The sequence below is a fragment of the Rhinopithecus bieti genome, unplaced genomic scaffold (genome assembly GCF_001698545.2).
Source record: "Rhinopithecus bieti isolate Rb0 unplaced genomic scaffold, ASM169854v2 scaffold_14914, whole genome shotgun sequence".
NCBI lineage: Eukaryota > Metazoa > Chordata > Mammalia > Primates > Cercopithecidae > Rhinopithecus > Rhinopithecus bieti.
In genome coordinates, this window is record NW_016807942.1 from 200,928 (window position 1) to 225,757 (window position 24,830).

Sequence of the window (24,830 nt, forward strand, 5' to 3'; positions counted from 1 at the left end):
GAGCTATTAATTATTGCCTCAATTTCAGAGACTGCTATTGGTCTATTCAGGGATTCAACGTCTTCCTGGTTTAGTCTTGGAAGAGTGTAAGTGTCCAGGAAATTATCCATTTCTTTTAGATTTTCTAGTTTATTTGTGTAGAGGTGTTTATAGTATTCTCTGATGGTAGTTTGTATTTCTGTGGGGTCGGTGGTGATATCCCCTTTATCATTTTTTATTGCATCAGGGACCCACTTGAGCAGGCAGTCTGTCCATTCTCAGATCTCAACCTCCGTGTTGGGAGATCCACTGCTCTCTTCAAAGCTGTCAGACAGGGTCATTTGCATCTGCAGAGCTTTCTGCTACTTTTTGTTTAGCTGTGCGCTATCTCCAGAGGTGGAGTCTACAGAGACAGGCAGGCCTCCTTGAGCTGCTGTGGGCTCCACCCAGTTCGAGCTTCCCGGTAGCTTTGTTTACCTACTTAAGCCTCAGCAATGGCGGGCACCCCTCCCCCAGCCTCACTGCTGCCTTGCAGTTAGAACGCAGACTGCTGTGCTAGCAATGAGGGAGGCTCCGTGGGTGTGGGACCCTCCTAGCCAGGTGTGGGATATAATCTGCCGGTGTGCCGTTTGCTAAGACCCTTGGTAAAGCGCAGTATTGGGGTGGGAGTTACCCAGTTTTCCAGGTGTTGTGTGTCTCAGTTCCCCTGGCTAGGAAAAGGGATTCCTTTCCCCCTTGCACTTCCCAGCTGAGGTGATGCCTTGCCCTGCTTCAGCTCTCGCTGGTCAGGCTGCAGCAACTGACCAGCACTGATTGTCTGGCACTCCCCAGTGAGATGAACCCGGTACCTCAGTTGAAAATGCAGAAATCACCCGTCTTCTGTGTCACTTGCGCTGGGAGCTGGAGACTGGAGCTGTTCCTATTCGGCCATCTTGCTCCAGGGGACTTTGTTACTTTTCTTAAGTGCATGAAGATTGTGCCTACAATGATGCTGAGTTTGATCTCACACTCTTGCCTCAAGTAGTATATATAGGCAGGTAAAGAACCAGGTACTATGTATACCTGTAACCTGGGGCCATGCTTTCTAGTGTTATGGTATCAAAGATATCCTAGAGAAATTACAGTAGAATGTGAATAAATACTAATAGTATAATAGTGCTAGTAGAGAATGTCAACATTCAAAAGTAAAACACAAACATTTTATTTTTCGGTTACTGATATCAAAGGATTGTTTCTTCTGGAGGGAGAAATTGTATTTCCTGAAAATATTTGGCTCTAACTCCTTGATTCAAATGTTCTTCCAAATGAAAATATCTCTTAAATAAAGAGATGGGAATTGAAAGTAGCGACACCAAATAGGCACCTTTTCAAAATTCTAAGTGAGATTGCATGGTGGCCCCCAGTTTAAAGCAGTCTTGTTTGAGGCAAATATTCTATCTACTTTAGACATTGTTTTAGACATTGTAGATATCTCTGCTCCTGTTTGTTTGTTTGTTTGTTTGTTTTAAGTGATTTTTTTCCCTCTCCTTTCAGGAAGCTGAAAAATGAACTCTTAGAAGCAAAACGTAGAAGTGGGAAAACTCAACAAGAGGCCAGCAGAGTTTGTGTTCACTGTCGGAGAAACCTGGGCCTAATCTTTGACCGGGGAGACCCTTGTCAGGCTTGCTCACTGAGGGTATGCAGGGAGTGTCGAGTTGCAGGCCCTGATGGCAGCTGGAAGTGCACTGTCTGTGACAAAATCGCGTGAGTTTCCTGCCTTTTCATGGAAAGTGGAGATTGATGACTGAAGGGATTGGAGTGGGGAAAGCAAGAGAGAAAAAGAGTATTTTAAGTTTAAGGATAGAGAGTGCAAGTGAAATTACAGCCCAATCACAGGCTTAGCAATGCCTTGGCAGAGCTCTGGGGTGTGCGTGTGTGTCTGTGTGTGTGTGTGTGTGTGTGTGTGTGAGAGAGAGAGAGAGAGAGAGAGAGAGGCAGATACAGAAAGAATATTTTTTTAAAAACTGCAAAGCATTGTAAAACTGGAAGCCTCACTGAACCATATATCTTTCTTTTTAATCATCATTAATACTATTATTTTAGGGACAGGGTCTCACTCTGTCACCCTGGCTGGAGTGCAATGGCTGTTATCATGGCTCATTGAAGCCTCGACCTCCTGGGCTCAAGTGATCCTCTCACCTCAGCCTCCAGAATAGCTGAGACTACAGGTGTGCACCACTACACGCGGCTAATTGAAGAGGCAGAGTCTTGCTGTGTTGTCCAGGCTGGTCTTGCACTCCTGGACTCAAGAGATCCTCCAGCCCTGGCCTCCCAAAGTGCTAGGATTACAGGCATGAGCCACTGCACCCAGCCACTCTTTCTGTATTTAAAAACTGCCCCTGAGCATCCTTGTCTCAGGACCCCTCTTGGCTTCACGTGGCTCCTCAGAAGACACAGATAATTCCCCTGAGACATTCTTAGACATTTGAGGTGACTGGCAATATGATTCTCACATGTTCAGCCTGCTCTGCACATTAGTAGACAAGCAAAGCTGGAGCAGTTCCCGAATTTCCTCCAAACCTACCTTTCCTTGAGAAAGAATGAAGAGAGGGAATCTTCCCATTTTCCTGTGGGAGTGCAGTGAGCACAAATTTCACTTTGCCAACGTGGGTGAAAGCCAAGAGTCCTTGTTTTCTCAGTTCAATTAAACCAGTCTTAGTCTGATTCAGTCTCTACTACTCTCACTCTTTCGAGAAATTTCCCCTGAATCTACTGGTATGTTTTCTCCCGCCCAGTGTCTGTCTCCTCTGCTCTGGGAGGTGCCTCATGATCTCATCTCAAGGCAGCTGAGTGTTGATCTACCTTTCCTGTGAATGAAGTAGAGGATGCTGGCATCACTCCAATTCATTGGTTTTTGTTTTGCTTTTCACCTAATTAACTCATCCTGTTATAATAGTTTAGGGGTTGTCTTGGGAGGAAAAGTAAATAGTGAGGTAGTAGAAGTGATCTTTCATTTTCAACTTCTCTAAATGAGGACTACTGTTCTGTTGAAGATGCCTATATTCAGTGCTTACATTTTAGCCAATGTTATGTTCCCTGTACTGTTTCACAAAAGTGATCCTGAATAGAGCAATTCAAACTATGTTTTAATACTGGATTGAGATAAGTAGGGTTACTTTCTCTTTTCTTTAGTTTTTAATTTTTGTGAGTACATAGCAGGTATATATATTTATGGGGTACATGAGATGTTTTGATACAGGCTTGCAATATGTAATACTTATATCAGGGTAAATGGAGTATCTATTACCTCAAGCATTTATCCTTTGTGCTACAAACAGTCCAACTATACTCTTTTAGTTATTTTAAATGTAAAATTAAATTATTATTGACTATAGTCACCCACTTATACGGTCGAGTACTAGATCTTATTCATTCTGTCTAACTATTTTTATACCTGTTAGCCATCTCCACTTCCCTCAACCCCCACTACCCTTCCCAGCCTCTGGTAACCATCCTTCCACTCTCTATGTCCATGAGTTAAATCGTTTTAATTTTTAGCTCCCACAAATAAGTGAGAACATGTAAAGTTTGTCTTTCTGTGCCTAGCTTATTTCACTTACTATAATGGCCTCTATTTTCATCCATGTTGTTGCAAATGACTGGATTTCATTCCTTTTTATAGCTGAATAGTACTCCATTGTGTATATGTACCACATTTTCTTCATCCGTTCATCTGTTGATGGTCACTTAGGTTGCTTCCAAATCTTGGCTATTGTGAATAGTGCTGCAGTAAACATGGGAGTGCAGATATCTCTTCAATATACTGATTTCCTTTCTTTTTGGTATATACCTAGGAATGGGATTGTTAGATCGTGTGGTAGCTCTATTTTTAGTAGTTTGAGGAACCTCCAAACTGTTCTCCTAGTTGTTGTACTAATTTACATTTTCACCAACAGTGTATGAAAGTTCCTTTTCCTTTACATTCTCACCAGTATTTGTTATTGCCTGTCTTTTGGATAAAAGCCATTCTAACTGGAGTGAGATAGTAGCTCATTGTAGTTTTGTCATGCGTTTATCTGATGATCAATGTTGTTGAACACCTTTTCATAGGCATGTTTGCTATTTGTATGTCTTCTTTTGAGAAATGTCTGTTCAGGTCTTTTGCCCATTTTAATCAGATTATTAGATTTTTTCCTAGTCAGATTATTATATTTTTTTTGTAGAGTTGTTCAAGCTCCTTATATATTCTGATTATTAATTCCTTGTCAGATGGGTACTTTGCAAATATTTTCTCCCATTCTGCAAGTTGTCTCTTCACTTTGTTGACTGCGTCCTTTGCTGTGCAGAGGCTTTTTAACTTGATATGATCCTATCTGCTCATGTTTGCTTTGATTGCCTGTGCTTGTGGGGTATTTCTCAAAAAGTGTTTGCCCAGACCAATAACCTAGAGATTTTTCTGCAAAGTTTTCCTATAGTAGTTTCATAGTTTGAGATCTTAGATTTAAGCATTTAATCCACTCCAATTTGATTTTTGTATATGGTGAGAGATATGGGTCTAGTTTAATTCTTCTGCATGTGGATATCCAGTTTTCCCAGCACCATTTATTGAAGAGACTGTCCTTTCCCCAATGTATCATTCTGGCACCTTTGTCGAAAATGAGCTCACTGTAGATGTATGGATATGTTTCTTGGTTTTCTATTTGGTTCCATTGGTCTTTGAATCTGTTCTTATACCAGTACATTGCTGATTTGCATATGTTCTACAGCATAAAAACATAGAAATTATAGTTCTGTGGTATAATTTGAAGTCAGGTAATGTGATTCCTCTAGTTTTCTTTTTGCCCAGGACAGCTTTGGCTATTCTGGGTCTTTTGTGGTTCCATGTAAATTTTAATATATTTTTTTTTGCAGTTCTGTGAAAAATGTAATTGGTATCTTAATAGAGAATGCATTGAATCTGTAGATTGCTTTAGATAAACAGTTTTAAAGAAATGAATCATTTAAGTTCTTTTATTGCTTACTTTGGATACGTTATTTTGATTTATGTCAGCAATTATTCTCAATTCTTTATCTCACATAAATAAAGTTTTCTTAGTCCTTTCTGTCATCAGCAAACTTCCTTCTACAGATCTGGGAGGATGAACACTGATGAAATAAACAATATATGGATTTCAACGTAATATTTTACTGATTTGAAGGAGCTCTTTCTATATTCTATGTATAAGCTCCATTGGTTACCCATATTGCAGATATCCTCTCTCACCTCCTGACTTGGCTTTCCACTGTCTTAATGGTATCATTTTATGAACAGAAATCTCTACTTTTTAGTAGTTCCATTTGTGAATTTTTTCCTGGATTACTAGAGGGATTTTTTTTCTGAATCCTGTTGAAGAAAACTTTCCCTAACACCAAAATCATGAAAATATTCTCCTGTGTGATGTTTTGTGGTTGTTACTGTCTTACCTTTTTTCTTTAAACTTATAATCCACCTGAAACTTATTTTTGTGCATGCTGTGAATTAAAAACTGATTTTTATATTTTAATATGGGAATTATGCAGTGGCTGATTTGAGTATCCTAGATAACTCTATTCAGTCATGTTTGTTAATTGGATTGTCTAAGTCTTCCATATACTTAGTGATTTTTAATCTGCATATCCAGTCAGCTATCGAGAAAGGTATGCTAAATTCTCTCAATAATAATTGTGGATTTTCTATTTATCCTTTTAGTTCTGATTATATTTGCTTATATATTAGATTTACTACGTAGTTACCCTTCCCACTGCTCTTTATTCTTTACTATATCTCTATGCTTCCATTAGAATAATTTTTCTTCTTCCTAAAGGGTACCCTTTAGTATTTCCTTTAGTGTGGCTTTGCTGGTGGTGAGTACTCTCAATTTTTTTCTTAGCATGGCTTTATTTCACTCTTAATTTTCAAATATGTTTTCACTGCTTATTGAATCCTAGGTTGGACGTTATTAACTTTCAGTAATTTGAAGATTCTATTGGCTTCTGATTTCCAGTGTTTCTATTAGGCAATCAGCTATCAGTATATTATTGTTCCTTTGAAGGTAATATTTTTAAAACGTTTTTAGTGTTTTCCCTCTTTCTGTTGTGTTTTCAACAGTTACTATAACAAACCTATGTCTGATTTTCTTTGTATTTATCTATCTTGATGTTCCTAGAACATCTTGAACCTGTACATTAATATCTTTTGTCATATTTGAAAATTTCTCAGGGAATATCTCTTTAGATATTTCTTTTCCCCCATTATTTGTCTCCTCTATGCCAGGTAGTCAAGATATACATCTTAGTAATATTCAACATCTTTTAGATATCTGTATGTTCTTTTCTGTATTTGTTATCCATTTATATCTCTAAACTCAGTTTGTATATTTTGTCTGACCTATATTTCAGTTCATGAATCTTGCCTTTGTGTCTAATTTGCTATTAAACACATCCATTTAATTCTTAACTTCAGTTACCATGTTTTTCAGTTTTAGAATTTTCATTTTGCTTCTGTTATGTTTTCTAACTGTCTGCTGACCTACTCATTTTTTTCTTGTAATTTTTTGAAATAATGATTTGGAGTTATGTTAAAATGTATAAATTATAGCTCTGTTATCTGAGTCCCCTATGGGACTATTTCTATTGTTTATTGTTTCTTGTGGTTTTGATCATGTCTTTCTTCCCATAAACTTAGTGGTTTTTTTATTGATGATCAAAATATATGAAAAAATGGTAGGGTTTAATGAGACTCTGTATAATATGCCTCTATTGAGAATGTACGTTTTTCTTCTGGAAGGGAACTAGGATAAGGCTCTTGCATATTTAAGATTACCTTAATCAAGTCAAGGATTGAACTAATTTCAAAATTGGGACCTTGGTCCCCATGAGGGCTGATCTCTTTCTGGATCACATAAACTCATAGGGGATACTCCTTCAGAGACTCATAACATGCCTATTGGATAAGAGAGGCAATTGGTTTTATATTTTGTGGATAGTGTAAACAAGAACGCTAAGAGTCAGATGTGTGTTAGTAAAGTTGGGATGAGTTTAAAAGTTTTGGGGGTTTTTGTTTGTTTGCTTGCTTGCTTATTTTTTCACACAGCTCTTTTCCCATCAGATTCTGCCAGGATGAGATTTTCCATTTTAGAGCAATGAAGAAGAAAATGGAATTTTAACAAATCACTGATTTGCTAGTCCTCAACTATGGAGTCTGAGGATTTATGAGGGAATTTCTCAATAACTATTTCTCTAAATTTATATAATACTATTTGATCCTTAGTATTTATTTTTTTCATTTATATCTCATGTTTGTTCACCCTGTTCTTTACACCTGAGGCCCTCACTCACTTAGACAACAGTAACCAGGGACTGTGACTCAAAAGCTCTTCAATCAATTATAAATCATCTCAAGCTTCTGTATGGGGAGAAGAATTTTATCTTTAACTTCTAAATATCACTTGTAATTACTGAAGTATACTTTTCAATAAAAGATCCAAGGATATCGTGTATTCACACATTTTGCCATCAACTAATCTGCTATTTAGTATGGATGGTAACTAGAGGCCTAAGTCACTCATACCTCTCTCCTACATTTTATCAGATTAACTTTAGGTTCCTTTAATGAGAAATTAACTTCTAAAATAAGTCAGTGGGATTCAGAGATTGTTTTAGAAGCTAGCTTACCCAAATTAATACAACCCTTTCCTGTGGTTTTTCCCTTAATACTTACATGCTCTATATTTTACTTATTTATCTTATTATTTTCTTTCTCCACTAGAATGTAAGGGCAGGAGTTTTATCTGTACTGTTCATTGATGTAGTTCGAGTGCTTAAAATAATGCCTATAGTAGATACTCAATGAATATTTGTTAAATGAATGGATAGATGAATGGATAAACAAACAAATGAACAACTGAATGGATGAATAAATGGTTGGCCTCTACTTAAAGCGTCTCAGGCTTAAGCAAGTGGAATAAATGTAGAACAATTGTGGTTTTCTTCTGTCAGGAGCATGGGATTGAAAAGAAATGAGCCATGCCAAATACATTTGCCCTCTGGACAAAGTAAATTCCTAACTGTCACATAAAGGTATAACATAAGTGGTTGTCAGAGGGTATAAGAATAAATAATAACAAATCAAAACTTCTGTGTCTTCCTTGGGACATGTTAGTGCATTGATACAGAGCTTCTGAATCAATTGCACTAATCTTATTGGTGAAACAATAATTTAATAGACCCAAATATCCACCTATATAATTAATCCATTCATTCACCCATCCATCTATCTTTCCCACACATTTATTGATAACCTGTTAAGTATACTAGGGACTAAGGATACAAAGTTGAATAAAAAATGGACTATCCTCAATGGTTACACAGTATAAGGAGGAAGATGAGTTTATTATTTCATTCATAAATTTCTGTCTTGATGCCTTAAAATGTCCTAAGGAAGAAACAGCTCTTTCAATGTGTGATTCTAACCCTTCTATGACAACAGCCTGTCTTATAGTTATATCCTTCTGTGACAGCTAGAAATTTACATGATGAGTATTTAATTTGACATATCAAAATTACTTCTCACTTTTAAAGCTGAAAATCAGAGTATGTTACTTCTCCAGTATTCCAACTGTTAGTCTGTGTGATATTAGAGACTTAAACTATCTCTCAGTATTGGAAGTATCCTGTTTGCTATTCAAGGAGTGGTTTTCAAAAAGGAAGCATAAATGATATTTTATTGGCAGCAAACACTCTTTGTTTGTTGTGAGAGAATACTGCAGCCCCACTGGGCTGTCTCTATGTTTAATAGACCATCAAATTGAAATTCCCACTCTGACCTCTAAGAGATGAGATGAATCAGAAGGTGACTCATTCTCTAATCAGTTGGAAGTAAATGACCTTTATTGTCATTTACTTTGGATTGGGTAAAAGTAAAGAGCTTTCATTGCTTTAGCACTGAAACGATTACAGCAAGGACTGACAGAGGAAGGTTACCTGTTATAATGGGCTGAGCAGCCCCTGACATTTTCTCCAATCCCTTCTGATTCTAACAAGTTGGCTACTGTAAGCCTAGTTTTAAACTCTATAAAACATGATAAAAGGGACTTTGACACAGCCAGTTAATTCATTTTTCTATCTTAATAAAACCTACAAAATTCCACATTGTTTTGTTAGCTGAGGCAGTTGCTGTCCAACACAAAGACAGTCATAATGATCGTATTTTCTAATTAGTACCCAATTGAATTCAGAACGGCCCAAAAGGTAAAAGCAACATGAGTTGGAACAAAACATGAAATATTTTTTCCTTTCTCTTTTTTTTTTTCGAGATGAAGTCTTGCTCTGTCACCCAAGCTGGAGTGCAGTGGTGTGATCTCGACTCACTACAGCCTCTGCCTCCCGGGTTCAAGTGATTCTCCTGCCTCAGCCTCCCAAGTGGCTGGGACTACAGGCATGCGCCACCACACCCGGCTAATTTTGTTGTATTTTAGTAGAGATGGGGTTTCACTGAGTTGGCCAGGCTGGTCTCAAATTCCTGACCTCAAGTGATCCACCCGCCTCAGTCTTCCAAAGTGCTGGTATTACAGGCATGAGCCACTGTGTCTGGCCAAAACATGAAATACTTCTAATATGACATTGATGGGCTGATCTTATGTTCATGCTATATTGCAACATATTACACTGCTATATGTCCTTGTGAGAATCTTTGTCCTTTTAAATTAGGAAGATCCTGATATTTTATTTTGATTAATTGGTAATGATTACTGCAATGGATAAAACATAACTGAAATAGAAGAAAATATTGAGTGTTTATCAGTAAAATAAATTTCAAAAAAGATAGTACTGATGGGTGGAACAGACACAGAGTGCAGAAGAGAATGTATACACCTTTGTTATAAGAAAGAGAAATACAGCCCCTGACATCTGGAAACTGGGCTCACACTGACAAACATAGTCCCTTGATGTTAAGAGCTGGTCTTGCACTTACAAGTAGGCCATACTGTTATCCTGTTGGACATCAAGCAGTCTCAGGGTACCAGAATCCCACAAGATCATTCTACAACCATAATAAAGTAAACAAAACAAGAACACTTTATAATCTTATCTAAGCATAGATGAAAACAAGGTGACTGTTGAAAACGCAAATTACCAAACATTCCCATTTCTTGACTAATGTGAATAACCTACTTTCTTACCAATTAGAGCTTTAACCTAGCATTAGTCTGCCATCCTTCTAAATAAAATTTATTGAGATACCAATGATAGAATTGTCCCCACTCTCTGACATCTCTTAATCCAGAGAAAATCCCTGCTCCATCGAACTCTCCTGAAAATTACTAACATAAACCCAAATCCTATAGTAAATCCTTTCAAGTGCCCTCTTACTGAGACTCTCCATGATTCCTCATGGTATGTGGGGTTTATTTATTCATTTATTTTTCATTACTATGGGCAAAAGTCTCAACTTGTTTGTCCATAGGTGGGCCAAACATCTGGTCATCTTTGGCCTGATGAGTGAGTATTGGTAATTGCCACATAGGTCATTTCAAAATCACCTCTAATTTAGCAAATTTTCATAGTGCAGCTATAAGGGAAAGATTCATATTGGAGTAGTCCCACATTTACCCAAAGATTTTTTGAATGGTAAGAAGCTATTTTGAGTCCCTTGACATGCTATTTTGCATCACCTATCAATTATATACAAGTGCCTCCACGCTTGTATAGAATGAGGTGTTCACTATGAGTATGGTACCTTAATATCTATATAAACTAGAAAGATTTTTAAATCTAAAAATACAGTACATATCCAAGATACTCTATAATACCTATGGTTTAAACAATAATAAAAATAGCCCCTGTGTATTCGTTACCCAGTCTAAGAATTAGAACATCTTGTTTTGCATTTTTCATTCCCTTGCTTTATTTTATGGTTTTACTGCATTTAGATGTGTCTCTAAGTAATATATTTTCCAGTTTTGCATTTTTGAGTGTTATGGAAACGGAAATCATACTACCTGTATTCTTTTGTGATGTTTTTATCTCAGCAACATTTTTGTAAAATTCATCCATATTCATGTGAATAACATTATGTTCATCTATACTGTTGTTACATTCCCCTAATGCATCTATTTTCTGGTGAATAGACATTTAGATTGTTTCAGTTTGTAATTTTACCAAAAAATGCTGCCATGACATTCTTATACATATGGCCTGACAAACATGTATGAGTATGTACACTCAGTGGTGGGATTTTTAAGTCTGTGGATCATGACCTATTGGTAGGTAGTAACCAGCATTAAAAACAAGTGGTGGGATTTTTAAATCTGTGGATCATGACCCATTGGTGGGTAGTAACTAGCATTAAAAGAAAGTGGAGTAGAAAACGTCAGTATATATATACATACGTATGTGTGTGTGTATATATACTTATACGTGTGTGTATTTATTTTCTGAATTGTGACATAAAATGTATCTCTTACTGCGACCTGTGCCAAAAGTGCTTGAGAAGATTGCAGGGTGTGCATCTAGGAATGAAATTGCACACCAAACAGTGTCAGCATTTTCAGCTTGACAAGATGATGTTAAATTATTTTCTATAGTGGTTGTACCAGTTAAAACCCCACTAGCATTGTATAAGTGTTTCCTTTACTTCCTGATCTTACCAACACTTGGCTTCATGAAAATTTTTTATTGTTTTCAAACTGATAGATATAAAGGAATATCTCCCTGTAGTTTCAATTTGCATTTTACTGCTTAAGTATGAGGTTGAGCATCTTTTCATATATTTATTAGCTTTTTCTGGTTCTTTTTCTGTGATATGAGTATTTATGTGTATTGAACAACTTTATTTTAGGTGCTGGTCTTTTCCTTATTAATTTGGAGTTATCCTTTATGCTTCCCTTCATCTCTAAATATGTTTTTGCTTTGAAGTCTATTTTTTCTGTTATTAATACAACTACATCAAATTTCTTTTGGTTAATAGCTGCATACATGTTTTTCCAGCATTTGACTTTAAACCTTTCTGTGTCCATATGTTTAAGGTGAGTCTTTTTTATGTGGCATATATGTTATTTTAAAGTATAGTATATGTTATATGTATTTTAATATTTGCTATATTTATATGCTATATACATTATATATGTGCTATATATACATATGCATGATATATATACTATATGTAATTTTTAACATTTAATCTCATAATATTGTTTCTTAAATTATAGAGTTTAGTCTGTACTCACTGATCACTGCAATATTTACTTTTATTTCTATTATCATTGTGATTCCTAAAATATTTGCATTTATTTATTTTATCTGTAGATTCATTAAAGTGTATTTTTCTCATTCCATGTTATTCTTTCTACTGGTATTCGTATTATATGCTTTTTTCATTTTCAGTGGTTACCCTGGAAATTATAACATTTATATTTAACTTTGCAAATCAATAGCTGAAAGAAGCTTAGTGTTCTTAAACTCTAAATACCATCTTCCTGGCTGATACATGATTTTTGTCCTTTGTTTTAGACATCTCTCATTGTATAATCCAACAATTTATGTAATCTCATTTTTCTTTATAAATCAATGTTTGTTTAGATTTTTATATATTTTATCAATTTCATTGTTCACCATTTCTTTTTATACCTCAGATCTATTTTACCTCCTCCTGAAATATAGTTAAAAGTTCCTTTAGTGAGAATCTATTGGTGATAAATTGTCTNAGTGGTGTGATCTCGACTCACTACAGCCTCTGCCTCCCGGGTTCAAGTGATTCTCCTGCCTCAGCCTCCCAAGTGGCTGGGACTACAGGCATGCGCCACCACACCCGGCTAATTTTGTTGTATTTTTAGTAGAGATGGGGTTTCACTGAGTTGGCCAGGCTGGTCTCAAATTCCTGACCTCAAGTGATCCACCCGCCTCAGTCTTCCAAAGTGCTGGTATTACAGGCATGAGCCACTGTGTCTGGCCAAAACATGAAATACTTCTAATATGACATTGATGGGCTGATCTTATGTTCATGCTATATTGCAACATATTACACTGCTATATGTCCTTGTGAGAATCTTTGTCCTTTTAAATTAGGAAGATCCTGATATTTTTATTTTTGATTAATTGGTAATGATTACTGCAATGGATAAAACATAACTGAAATAGAAGAAAAATATTGAGTGTTTATCAGTAAAATAAATTTCAAAAAAGATAGTACTGATGGGTGGAACAGACACAGAGTGCAGAAGAGAATGTATACACCTTTGTTATAAGAAAGAGAAATACAGCCCCTGACATCTGGAAACTGGGCTCACACTGACAAACATAGTCCCTTGATGTTAAGAGCTGGTCTTGCACTTACAAGTAGGCCATACTGTTATCCTGTTGGACATCAAGCAGTCTCAGGGTACCAGAATCCCACAAGATCATTCTACAACCATAATAAAGTAAACAAAACAAGAACACTTTATAATCTTATCTAAGCATAGATGAAAACAAGGTGACTGTTGAAAACGCAAATTACCAAACATTCCCATTTCTTGACTAATGTGAATAACCTACTTTCTTACCAATTAGAGCTTTAACCTAGCATTAGTCTGCCATCCTTCTAAATAAAATTTATTGAGATACCAATGATAGAATTGTCCCCACTCTCTGACATCTCTTAATCCAGAGAAAATCCCTGCTCCATCGAACTCTCCTGAAAATTACTAACATAAACCCAAATCCTATAGTAAATCCTTTCAAGTGCCCTCTTACTGAGACTCTCCATGATTCCTCATGGTATGTGGGGTTTATTTATTCATTTATTTTTCATTACTATGGGCAAAAGTCTCAACTTGTTTGTCCATAGGTGGGCCAAACATCTGGTCATCTTTGGCCTGATGAGTGAGTATTGGTAATTGCCACATAGGTCATTTCAAAATCACCTCTAATTTAGCAAATTTTCATAGTGCAGCTATAAGGGAAAGATTCATATTGGAGTAGTCCCACATTTACCCAAAGATTTTTTGAATGGTAAGAAGCTATTTTGAGTCCCTTGACATGCTATTTTGCATCACCTATCAATTATATACAAGTGCCTCCACGCTTGTATAGAATGAGGTGTTCACTATGAGTATGGTACCTTAATATCTATATAAACTAGAAAGATTTTAAATCTAAAATACAGTACATATCCAAGATACTCTATAATACCTATGGTTTAAACAATAATAAAATAGCCCCTGTGTATTCGTTACCCAGTCTAAGAATTAGAACATCTTGTTTTGCATTTTCATTCCCTTGCTTTATTTTATGGTTTTACTGCATTTAGATGTGTCTCTAAGTAATATATTTTCCAGTTTTGCATTTTGAGTGTTATGGAAACGGAAATCATACTACCTGTATTCTTTTGTGATGTTTTATCTCAGCAACATTTTGTAAAATTCATCCATATTCATGTGAATAACATTATGTTCATCTATACTGTTGTTACATTCCCCTAATGCATCTATTTTCTGGTGAATAGACATTTAGATTGTTTCAGTTTGTAATTTTACCAAAAAATGCTGCCATGACATTCTTATACATATGGCCTGACAAACATGTATGAGTATGTACACTCAGTGGTGGGATTTTAAGTCTGTGGATCATGACCTATTGGTAGGTAGTAACCAGCATTAAAACAAGTGGTGGGATTTTAAATCTGTGGATCATGACCCATTGGTGGGTAGTAACTAGCATTAAAAGAAAGTGGAGTAGAAAACGTCAGTATATATATACATACGTATGTGTGTGTGTATATATACTTATACGTGTGTGTATTTATTTTCTGAATTGTGACATAAAATGTATCTCTTACTGCGACCTGTGCCAAAAGTGCTTGAGAAGATTGCAGGGTGTGCATCTAGGAATGAAATTGCACACCAAACAGTGTCAGCATTTTCAGCTTGACAAGATGATGTTAAATTATTTTCTATAGTGGTTGTACCAGTTAAAACCCCACTAGCATTGTATAAGTGTTTCCTTTACTTCCTGATCTTACCAACACTTGGCTTCATGAAAATTTTTTATTGTTTTCAAACTGATAGATATAAAGGAATATCTCCCTGTAGTTTCAATTTGCATTTTACTGCTTAAGTATGAGGTTGAGCATCTTTTCATATATTTATTAGCTTTTCTGGTTCTTTTCTGTGATATGAGTATTTATGTGTATTGAACAACTTTATTTTAGGTGCTGGTCTTTTCCTTATTAATTTGGAGTTATCCTTTATGCTTCCCTTCATCTCTAAATATGTTTTGCTTTGAAGTCTATTTTTTCTGTTATTAATACAACTACATCAAATTTCTTTTGGTTAATAGCTGCATACATGTTTTCCAGCATTTGACTTTAAACCTTTCTGTGTCCATATGTTTAAGGTGAGTCTTTTTTATGTGGCATATATGTTATTTTAAAGTATAGTATATGTTATATGTATTTTAATATTTGCTATATTTATATGCTATATACATTATATATGTGCTATATATACATATGCATGATATATATACTATATGTAATTTTAACATTTAATCTCATAATATTGTTTCTTAAATTATAGAGTTTAGTCTGTACTCACTGATCACTGCAATATTTACTTTTATTTCTATTATCATTGTGATTCCTAAAATATTTGCATTTATTTATTTTATCTGTAGATTCATTAAAGTGTATTTTCTCATTCCATGTTATTCTTTCTACTGGTATTCGTATTATATGCTTTTTTCATTTTCAGTGGTTACCCTGGAAATTATAACATTTATATTTAACTTTGCAAATCAATAGCTGAAAGAAGCTTAGTGTTCTTAAACTCTAAATACCATCTTCCTGGCTGATACATGATTTTGTCCTTTGTTTTAGACATCTCTCATTGTATAATCCAACAATTTATGTAATCTCATTTTTCTTTATAAATCAATGTTTGTTTAGATTTTTATATATTTTATCAATTTCATTGTTCACCATTTCTTTTTATACCTCAGATCTATTTTACCTCCTCCTGAAATATAGTTAAAAGTTCCTTTAGTGAGAATCTATTGGTGATAAATTGTCTGTTTTCATTTTGTTGAAAATTTCTTTATTTCATCCTCATTCGTGAACAGTGATTTCTGTGGATATGCAATTCTAGATTGATAGTATTTTCTCCCAGCACTTTGAAGATATATCATTGGTTTCTGGATTTTATCATTGCTATTAAAAATCAACTGTCATGCTAATTGTGATTCTTTTGTAGGTTTCCTTTTGCCTTCCTAGCTACTTTTAAGATGTTCCCTTTGTCTGTAGTGCTCTATAGTTTCACCATAATGTGTCTAGGGATTTCTTTTCACTTTTCCTGATTGGAAAGGAAGAAAGGAATAAATGTACACCAGCATCTTTGTATGGCCAAGGTCCTTGTTTGTCTTCTTCACCTCCATATTCTTAGCCTTAGCCCAGGGCCTGACACATAGTAGAAATGAAATAAATATTTGCTGTGTAGGCCGGGCGCAGTGGCTCACGCCTGTTATCCTAACACTTTGGGAGGCCGAGGTGGGTGGATCACTTGAGGTCAGGAGTTTGAGACCAGCCTGGCCAACATGGCGAAACCCCATCTCTATTAAAAATGCAAAAAATTAAGCCGGGTGTGATGGTGCATGCCTGTAGTCCTAGCTACTCGGGAGGCTGAGGCAGGAGAATCTCTTGAACCTGGGAGGTAGAGGTTGCAGTGAGCTGCGAGTATGCCACTGCACTCCAGCCTGGGTGACAGAGTGAGACTCTGTCTCAAAAAAAAAATCGCTGTGTAATTAATAAATGTATAAATAATTTGAATTAGTTTCCTTATGAATAAGAGAAGGGAACTAGTATCTTATCTCAGCATGTCTAATAAGCATATCTTATTGCAGATATCTCCAGTAGTTAATAGAAAATAAAGGAGCAAAATGAATCTTCTGGTCACTATTCTTTTTTAAGATAAGATTACCTATTTTCCCCTGTAAAACTATAAATAATTTAATTTGACTTTACATTCATGTAAGCTTCCAAGTGAAGGTTTGAAAAGTCCCAGAGGTTTAATGTTAAAGAAAACCAGGACCTAGCAAATCCTGAACTGTCAGTAATCATTATTCACAAGTAAGTATAGCCCACCATAATTTTAAGCAAGCTCATTCTTCAGAGTATGACTTAGAGTGCATAAAGTCTATGACAAGTCTTGTGTTTTTCGAATACTAGATTGATGTGACAGACAGGGATATAAATTTTATAGTAGTTGGCATTTTTATTTTCTTTTGTCTTTTACCCCTTCTGTATTCTTACCACTCTACCCTCAACACACAAACATGCATGCACACACACACCCCTCCCCCACAATCACAACCAATCATATGAAATGCTATGTTTGTTATTCTTGGACTCTATAGGTTTTCACCCTTCCTCAAAGCCTTGTTATAGCTGACAAGTGTGAGTTCTCTTCAGACAATTTTCCCAAATGTAAAGCATATGGGATTTCAATACAAATCCTGTCTCAGACATAATACCTTTATAACTATGTGAGCTTTAGTTTCCTTGTCTGTAAATTGGTGATAGTAATAGATACTTCATGGCTTATGGTGAGAATTAGAGATACCATATATAAAGTGACTAGCCTATTACTTGGTGACTGATATGCACTCACTATTAGTTTTTTGTTCTACCAAGACTTCTGTCTGCCTCCTGACAAGACCTGACACCTGAGAGTGTGACAAAGGCATAATCCCAACAATCTGTTCTGATATTTTCTCTGAAATGACAAATGACTCAAGTACATTATCTGAGTTGAACAAATACAAGATTTACAGTTAGTATTCTCCAAGGGTAGCAAGAGGTAATGACTAACAATTCTGGGAAGATCTTATTTGTGTTAGGTGTTGGCAGCTCTAAGCATACGTGGTAAAAGTGATATGGAGGCCTATTTCCTGGAGAGAATAGACTGGATGTGTCCACTTTCTTCTGTCACACAAGAAACTGCTGTCAGTATGCTATCTACTCCATCTCCCATCCAAAGAACTATCAAAAAAAAAAAAAAAAGATCTAAGGTCTTGGCATGCCACTATTTAGCGATTTTTAGTCACTGAACTATAGTATTCCCCTTGTTCTTATTTCTTTTTGTGTACTCTTTGCCTCCTGCAGAAGTTAAAAACTCTTCTTTTTTTTTAAATAAAACACCAGAGAGTAAATAGCTTAGGCTTTGAGAGCTATGTGGGCTACAGCTGCAACTACTCAGCTTTGCAGTTGTAGCACAAAAGCAGCCAAAGACAGCATATAAACAATTGAGCATGGATATCTTTCAATAAAACTTTATTTATATGATCAATGAATACAAGACTCCTTATTTAACAAATGGTGCTGGAATAACTGGCTAGCCACATGAAGAAGAATGAAACTAGACCACTATTTTCACTATATACAAAATTAACTCAAGATGGATTAAATATTTAAGTGTAAGGCCTCAAACTATACAAATCCTAGAAGAAAACCTAGGAAATACCATTTTGAATATTGGCCTTGGCAAATAATTTATTACTAATTCCTCAAAAGTAATTACAATAAAACAAAATTGATAAATGAGACCTAATTAATCTAAAAGCTTTTACACCACAAAAGAAACTAACAGAGCAAACAGATAACCCACAGAATGGGAGAAACTATTTGGAAGCTATGCATCCAACAAATGTTTAATATCCATAATCTGTAATAAAGTTAACAAGCAAAAAGCAAATAATGCTATTAAAAAGTAGGCAAAGGACATGAACAGACCCATCTCAAAAAAAGATATACAAGGAGCCAACAAGCATATGAAAAAAAAGTTCATCACTAATCATCAGAGAAATGTAAATCAAAAGCACAGTGAAATACCATCTCACACGAGTCAGATGGTTATTATTAAAAAGTCAAAAAATTACGGATGCTGGTGAGATTGTGGAGAAAAGAAAATGCTTATACATTGCTGGTGGGAATGTAAATTTGTTCAGCCACTGTGGAAAACAGTTTGGAGATTTCTCAAAGAACTAAAACAAAACTATTACACCATTCAACCCAGCAATCCCATTACTGGGTATATACCCACAGGAGAAAAAAAGTCATTCTACAAAAAAAACACATGTACTTATATATTCACAGCTACACTATTCACAAAAGCGAAGACATAGACTTAACCTAGGTGCCCATCACCAGCAGATTGGCTCAAGAAATTGTGATACATATACAACATGGAATACTATGCAGCCATAAAACATAATGAAAGGAGGCCATTATCCTAAGCGAATTAATGCAGAGAAATTAATTAATAGAAAACCAAATACTGCATGTCCTCACTTATAAGTAGGAGCTAACCACTGGGTACATATGGAGATAAAGATGGCAACAATAGACACTGCAGACTCCTGGTGGTGGGGGCAAGGGTTGAAAAACTACCCATTGGATGCTATGTTCAGTACCCAGGTGACGGGATGGTTCATACCCCAACCCTCAGCCTCACACAATATACTCACATAACATATGGATAATCTAGGATAATCTCACGATTTAAGGTCAGCTAATTAGTAACCTAATTCCATCTGTAATGTCTGATCATATCAGCACCTGGATTAGTGTTTGACTGAATAGCCAAGAAACAGGAGACATCTTTCGAATTTAGAATACCACAATTGTCACCTGGATTTCCAACATTTTGATACATAAGAATATAGATCATTTGAAATGTATCCAGAAATAACTTAACCTATTCAAGCTTTTGGTTTTGGTAGGTTATATCTTAGATTTGAACATATTCCGTAAGCATATTTTATATAGTTACTGTTATGGAGCTTATCCAATAGTCTGGGCTTCTCAATAGGTAATATAGCCACTTGGGAGTAAATCTATGATAGACAAACTATGGTCTGACCTTTCAATGAATACCTTTCTCCAAGGTTAACATTTTCACTTTTCCCAGTAGTGGAATGGTGTTTCATATAGAATTTACCTTTGCCTCATAGATTCCGAAGCAGATTTCAGGATAATTGCTGTGGGGAACAAGGTTGACATATTTTTCTGAAGTGACTTTTCTATTTGGGATCCAGCTATTGATTTTCAAGTCCAATAAGTTGCTGAATCAAATGGGTATAATACTCTGGGACTTGAAATGTCTATTTGACTCTCAGTTGCTTTTCCTCAGCCACCATATCAGACATGTCACCAATTCTTGCTGATTCTCATTCTCAGTGGTCCAAATGTCTGTGTCTTTCCCTTTACTCCTCACCTCCATGATACCCTGATTTGCATCTTCATCATTTTCTATCCTCTTAATTGTTTAACTTTCTAATTTGCCTGCCTACCTCTGGTTTCTCTCTTCATATATTTATCCAGAGATTATGTGATTCAATCTGAACTTTAGAAAAACTGCTAGAATGGCACTCCAGTTCTTTACCTCAGCATTCAAAGATTTGGCCCCAAATCCTACCTTTTAACTCCACTTTTCAATAGAATTCTCCACAAATCCTTTACCCTAGTTATATAGTCCTATTTACTATTTTCAGAACATGCCCCATAGAGGTTTTGGGACAGTAATGCTCACCTAATCAGCTAAAGCCGTTTCTTAATTTTTAATTAGAAATATGTTTAGTCTACCGAATGACTTCTACAGCTGTTAAAATCATTGTGATATGCCTGAAAATGACTTTTATAGCAGCATAACTACTATAGGTTGAATTCCAGGTATTCTAATTCATTCCACAAGTATTTCCTGAGTGCCAGTTACCGCTCCTAGAAGTGGTGAACAACACAGCCAAGGTCCCTGCCCTCATTTCACTGATAATAATGAGAACTATGAGGATATGAAAAGAAGGGTAATGTGTTAAAATTATGGGAGAATAGTCAGCCATTCATTTGAAAAACATTAATTGAGATTATAGTCTGTGAAATACTTTCTTGTAGGTACTATGGAAAAAAAAGATGAAGCAGACAGAAATCAGTTCTCAGAGCATTTACAACCCAGTAGACATGAGAGGATAGAAATAATACTGAAGGATGCTATAAGTAGTGGGAGAAGTACAGACAAAGAAGAGGATTATAAGCATTTCAGGAGGGAAGATGGGGGTGATTTCATGTAGCCATTGCAGGTAGGGCTTAAAAGATGGGTGTGGCTCTTCAAGGATCCTTCTTTCCCATCCTTAACACTGAATTTATTACCAAATCCAGGCAAGCAATTCCATCACTTACAATTTGAACTTATTACTCCTCTCTTAGTCTTACCATTGCCCTAGCATGGGTGCCATCATCTGTCCCCTGGACTATTACAATGGCCAATCTGTCTCTTTATCCTACTCTCTCATCAGTCCAACCCACTGTACATGTTATATCAAAGAATCTTTCCAAAACAGAATCTGATCATGACCTCTTTTTCATTCAGAACCTTGATCTCTATTGTTTGCATTGAAGATAATTTATCCACTAACGCAGTGGTTAAGAACTTGAGCCCCAGGTCAGACTTACTAGGATGGGATCCTGGCTCTACTACTTACCAACTGTGTGATATGAGGCACATTATTTTATTGCTCTAAGTCCCCATTTCCTCATCTATAAAATTAGGACAATAGTGTATACATAAGGTTGCTATGTGGATAAAAATATATGAAGTATGAACTGCAATTAGCAAGTACCTAGCAGATAGTAAATATTCAATTAATACTGGCTATTATTATCACCATAAAATACTCCAGAGATTGAGATAAACTTTGTAAATAATTAGCTGTTTTCAGTTTATTAGGGATTTTTGAGAGTTAATTATGTGGCTAAATAATTGAATTTCAATGCTCTTCCCTTTTCCCTTGAGTAGGCAGCTAAAGATTATAACTGGTGAGTGGTTTTTTGAAGAAAAGGCAAAACGTTTCAAGCAAGTCAATGTTCTCGGCACTGATGTTGTCCGACAGTCCATTTTAAGAAGAAGTCCAGGTAATTAAAGCAAATATGTGGTTTCACAACTATTTTCATCTTCATTTGGCTAACTAAATAACTTCTCTATGTTATGCAGTTAATCAGCACAAATGAGTTTCCTGAATCCCTTAGGTCATTTCACAACTTGGTAGCATGAAATCTAAACACGTAATTCATATAAGACAAGAGGAAGTCAGTAGAAAACAAAATTCACAGTGATTTTCCATATATCTCACCCACCAAGATTTTCAAAGAAACCATTTGTCTCCATCATAGACAGTTCTCTTTCTGAATCCACATCCAATGTTTTACTGAACACTTAAGAAAGTAACATAAAACAGATGAATTAAGTGATTCACATTGTGAAAATAATCCTTGATTTTCAACAATATTTATTTCCGATTTCTTTTAAATGTTACTTTTAAATCCAGTGGTTCTCAACCAAGGATTGATAATGTGTACCTTGTCTCCCTCCCTCAAAATGGGAGCATTTGGAAAGGCAAGGGGGACATTTCTGGTTGTCACAATGACTGGTGAGTCAATGGCATTTGGTGGGAAGGAGCCAGAGATGCTAAATGGCTTGAAATGCATAGTCTTACTGAATGAATACTGGCTTCAAATGAAAATGACACTCTACCTTGACAGTGCTTTTTAGTGCATTCAAACTACAATTCAGTTAAAGATGGAGTAAACCTTGTGATTGGGAGCGTGTTTCTCATATGTGGTGTAGTAAAAGCAGAACAAACATCTTTCGGACTGTTTCTAGGCTTATCTCATCTTTCACACAGAGGAGACAAGTGCCCTTGTATTTAAGTCTGGCACATATGGCAAGGAGGCTTGGAACTGATTCCAGTGTTACTTCTGGGTGTGGCACTAGCAAGGAAAGGCTTTTGCACATGGGTCACACAGAGAAGATACTGTTACAGAGAGATAGTGTGGAGTACAGTTAGAATTAGGCAGTCAGCCATGGCCTCTTCTTCCACTCAAACTTCAGTACCTTCCAGAATGTAGGCAGTTCCTAAAGTCACAATGTACTGCACAGATGCCCACCCTCCCAGGAAGTGTGGCTTATATGCCCAGAAATTAGGACATCATTTCTATAACTTCATGCTAGAACTCAGTCTCCAGGGATCTGGAGATCTTAGGAGACCATGTTCCCCTGCTCTAAAAGTATCAGCAGAAGGCTGATGCAGTCATCCCTAGAAAGGTTATCTCAGTAAACCTCCCACAGATGAGTCCAGGATCTTTGTCTTCAGTTAACTCTAGAACACTCAACAAATTAGAAATAACCGTGTGACAGAAAAACTTGGGATGGGAATGGCATTGCCAATTATTATAGACTTCCTTGCCTTGAGCTAATCTGGGAAAGTGAAAGCAGAATATAAATTTGCTCTCATTTCTGGCTATTTTGTATGTAAATTTCTCTTCTGATTGTTAATGAGGAGCTGAAGAAGTACAGAGCCAAGAGCAAACCTGCCAGGATGCAGAAAAGTCAGACACTTCACCTGTTGCTGGGAAGAAGGCCAGCCATGATGGACCCAAGAGAAAGGGGTAAGACATGGTCTTTCTGAGGGAATTTTTGATCTTTATTCCAGACGCCTCTGAAATGAAGACTCCTTAATTTTTCAAGTTTGATGTCACTTCAGTGACCCAGAGGAGGTCAGAGACTCAAACAAAGTAACACTTTCTTATCATTCTCCTCAGGAAATGCAGTTTAAATACTTTTCAACAAGTAAATATAAGTCCTGTCTGACCTAAGCACAGAAGAGTTTTCCTTTCATTTGACATATCCGGTCTTGCACTATATGGTTCACATTACTTATAGGTAGAAAGTTTCATGCCAGGGCCAGTCTATAAAGAGGTGACAACAGTTTCTATTGTACAATGCCAATACTTGTCCCCTCCAACCTGTGTGCTGATATATAATTTTATCCAAAATAAAGATTTATTAACTGAGCTTAAAGCATCATATTCCCTATTTAAAATTCAGGCTTCCTTAAGAAAAAAAGTCACATTTGGCCATCACAGTAACTTAGTTCAGTAAATGAATACAGAATATAGATGTCAAGTACTGAGAATAGGAATGGGAGGTACATAAGGGAGCAAGAAGGTTCTTTCAAGGTAGAAAAGGGGATCCCAAAATATAGGCTATAAGGACCAAAAGGAAACTGCACTTTTCAGTTTTTGTTTCTCAGGCAGCTATTGGCCAGTTTTTGTGACTGAAGTAGTGAGAGTTCTAATATGCACCAAGTCATTGCATGGTCCTTTCTGATTTTTTTATTATTACTGAGTTGGGGTCTTATTATGTTGCCTGAGCTGGCCTTGAACTCCTGGGCTCAAGCAATCCTCTTGCCTTGGCCTCCCAAGTAGCTGGTACTACAAGCCGTGTGCCACCATGCCTGGCTAACTTTATGGTCCTTTCCAGACAGCATTGTTTCATTCTCTCAGTAGAATACAAAGTGAGACGGTGCTAGTGTTAGAAGCTTTATCTGGCTGTACAAAATGTCTAGGGTTCTTTTAGAATCTTGGACTGTCAGTGGGAATACAATCTAAATTTCATCTAACTCAAGCACTCATGACAAACCATGTTTTCATTGATGAGCAGAGATGAGTTGGAAAGATAGCCTAGAGTATCCTATGTATTCTATCCTATGTATTGACCCTTCCTACCATCTTGAGCTCATTTATCACTCTTTGGGTCACCCACAATGCTTTGTGCCTTTGCACCACCAATCATATTGCACTCTGACACCCCCTCAACACACACACACACATACACACACTTCATTGTAAGCTCCTTTAGTGGTAGACCAGTGGTTTCTTTGCTTCTGTGTTGCAGTATCTAGCATGGCACCTGACTCATCAAAAACAATCAATGGCTTGATGGAATAAGTAACTCACAGCCCACAAATGCCTCTAGGAGTTGTCAGTTGCAGAC

General features: G+C 36.3%; 1 protein-coding gene across 1 annotated transcript in view; it reads left to right on the forward strand.

Moving 5' to 3' along the window:
* The window catches only part of LOC108537056 (synaptotagmin-like protein 5), a gene marked incomplete at its 3' end in the record, with an annotated part of 112,022 nt that overhangs the window by 64,685 nt on the left and 22,507 nt on the right, over positions 1-24,830 (forward strand). Inside the window, exons 3-5 of the mRNA XM_017884173.1 lie at positions 1,513-1,722; positions 21,795-21,910; positions 23,335-23,443. Of these exons, the coding sequence (XP_017739662.1) occupies positions 1,513-1,722; positions 21,795-21,910; positions 23,335-23,443 (435 nt within the window). The remainder of the gene's footprint in view (positions 1-1,512; positions 1,723-21,794; positions 21,911-23,334; positions 23,444-24,830) is intronic.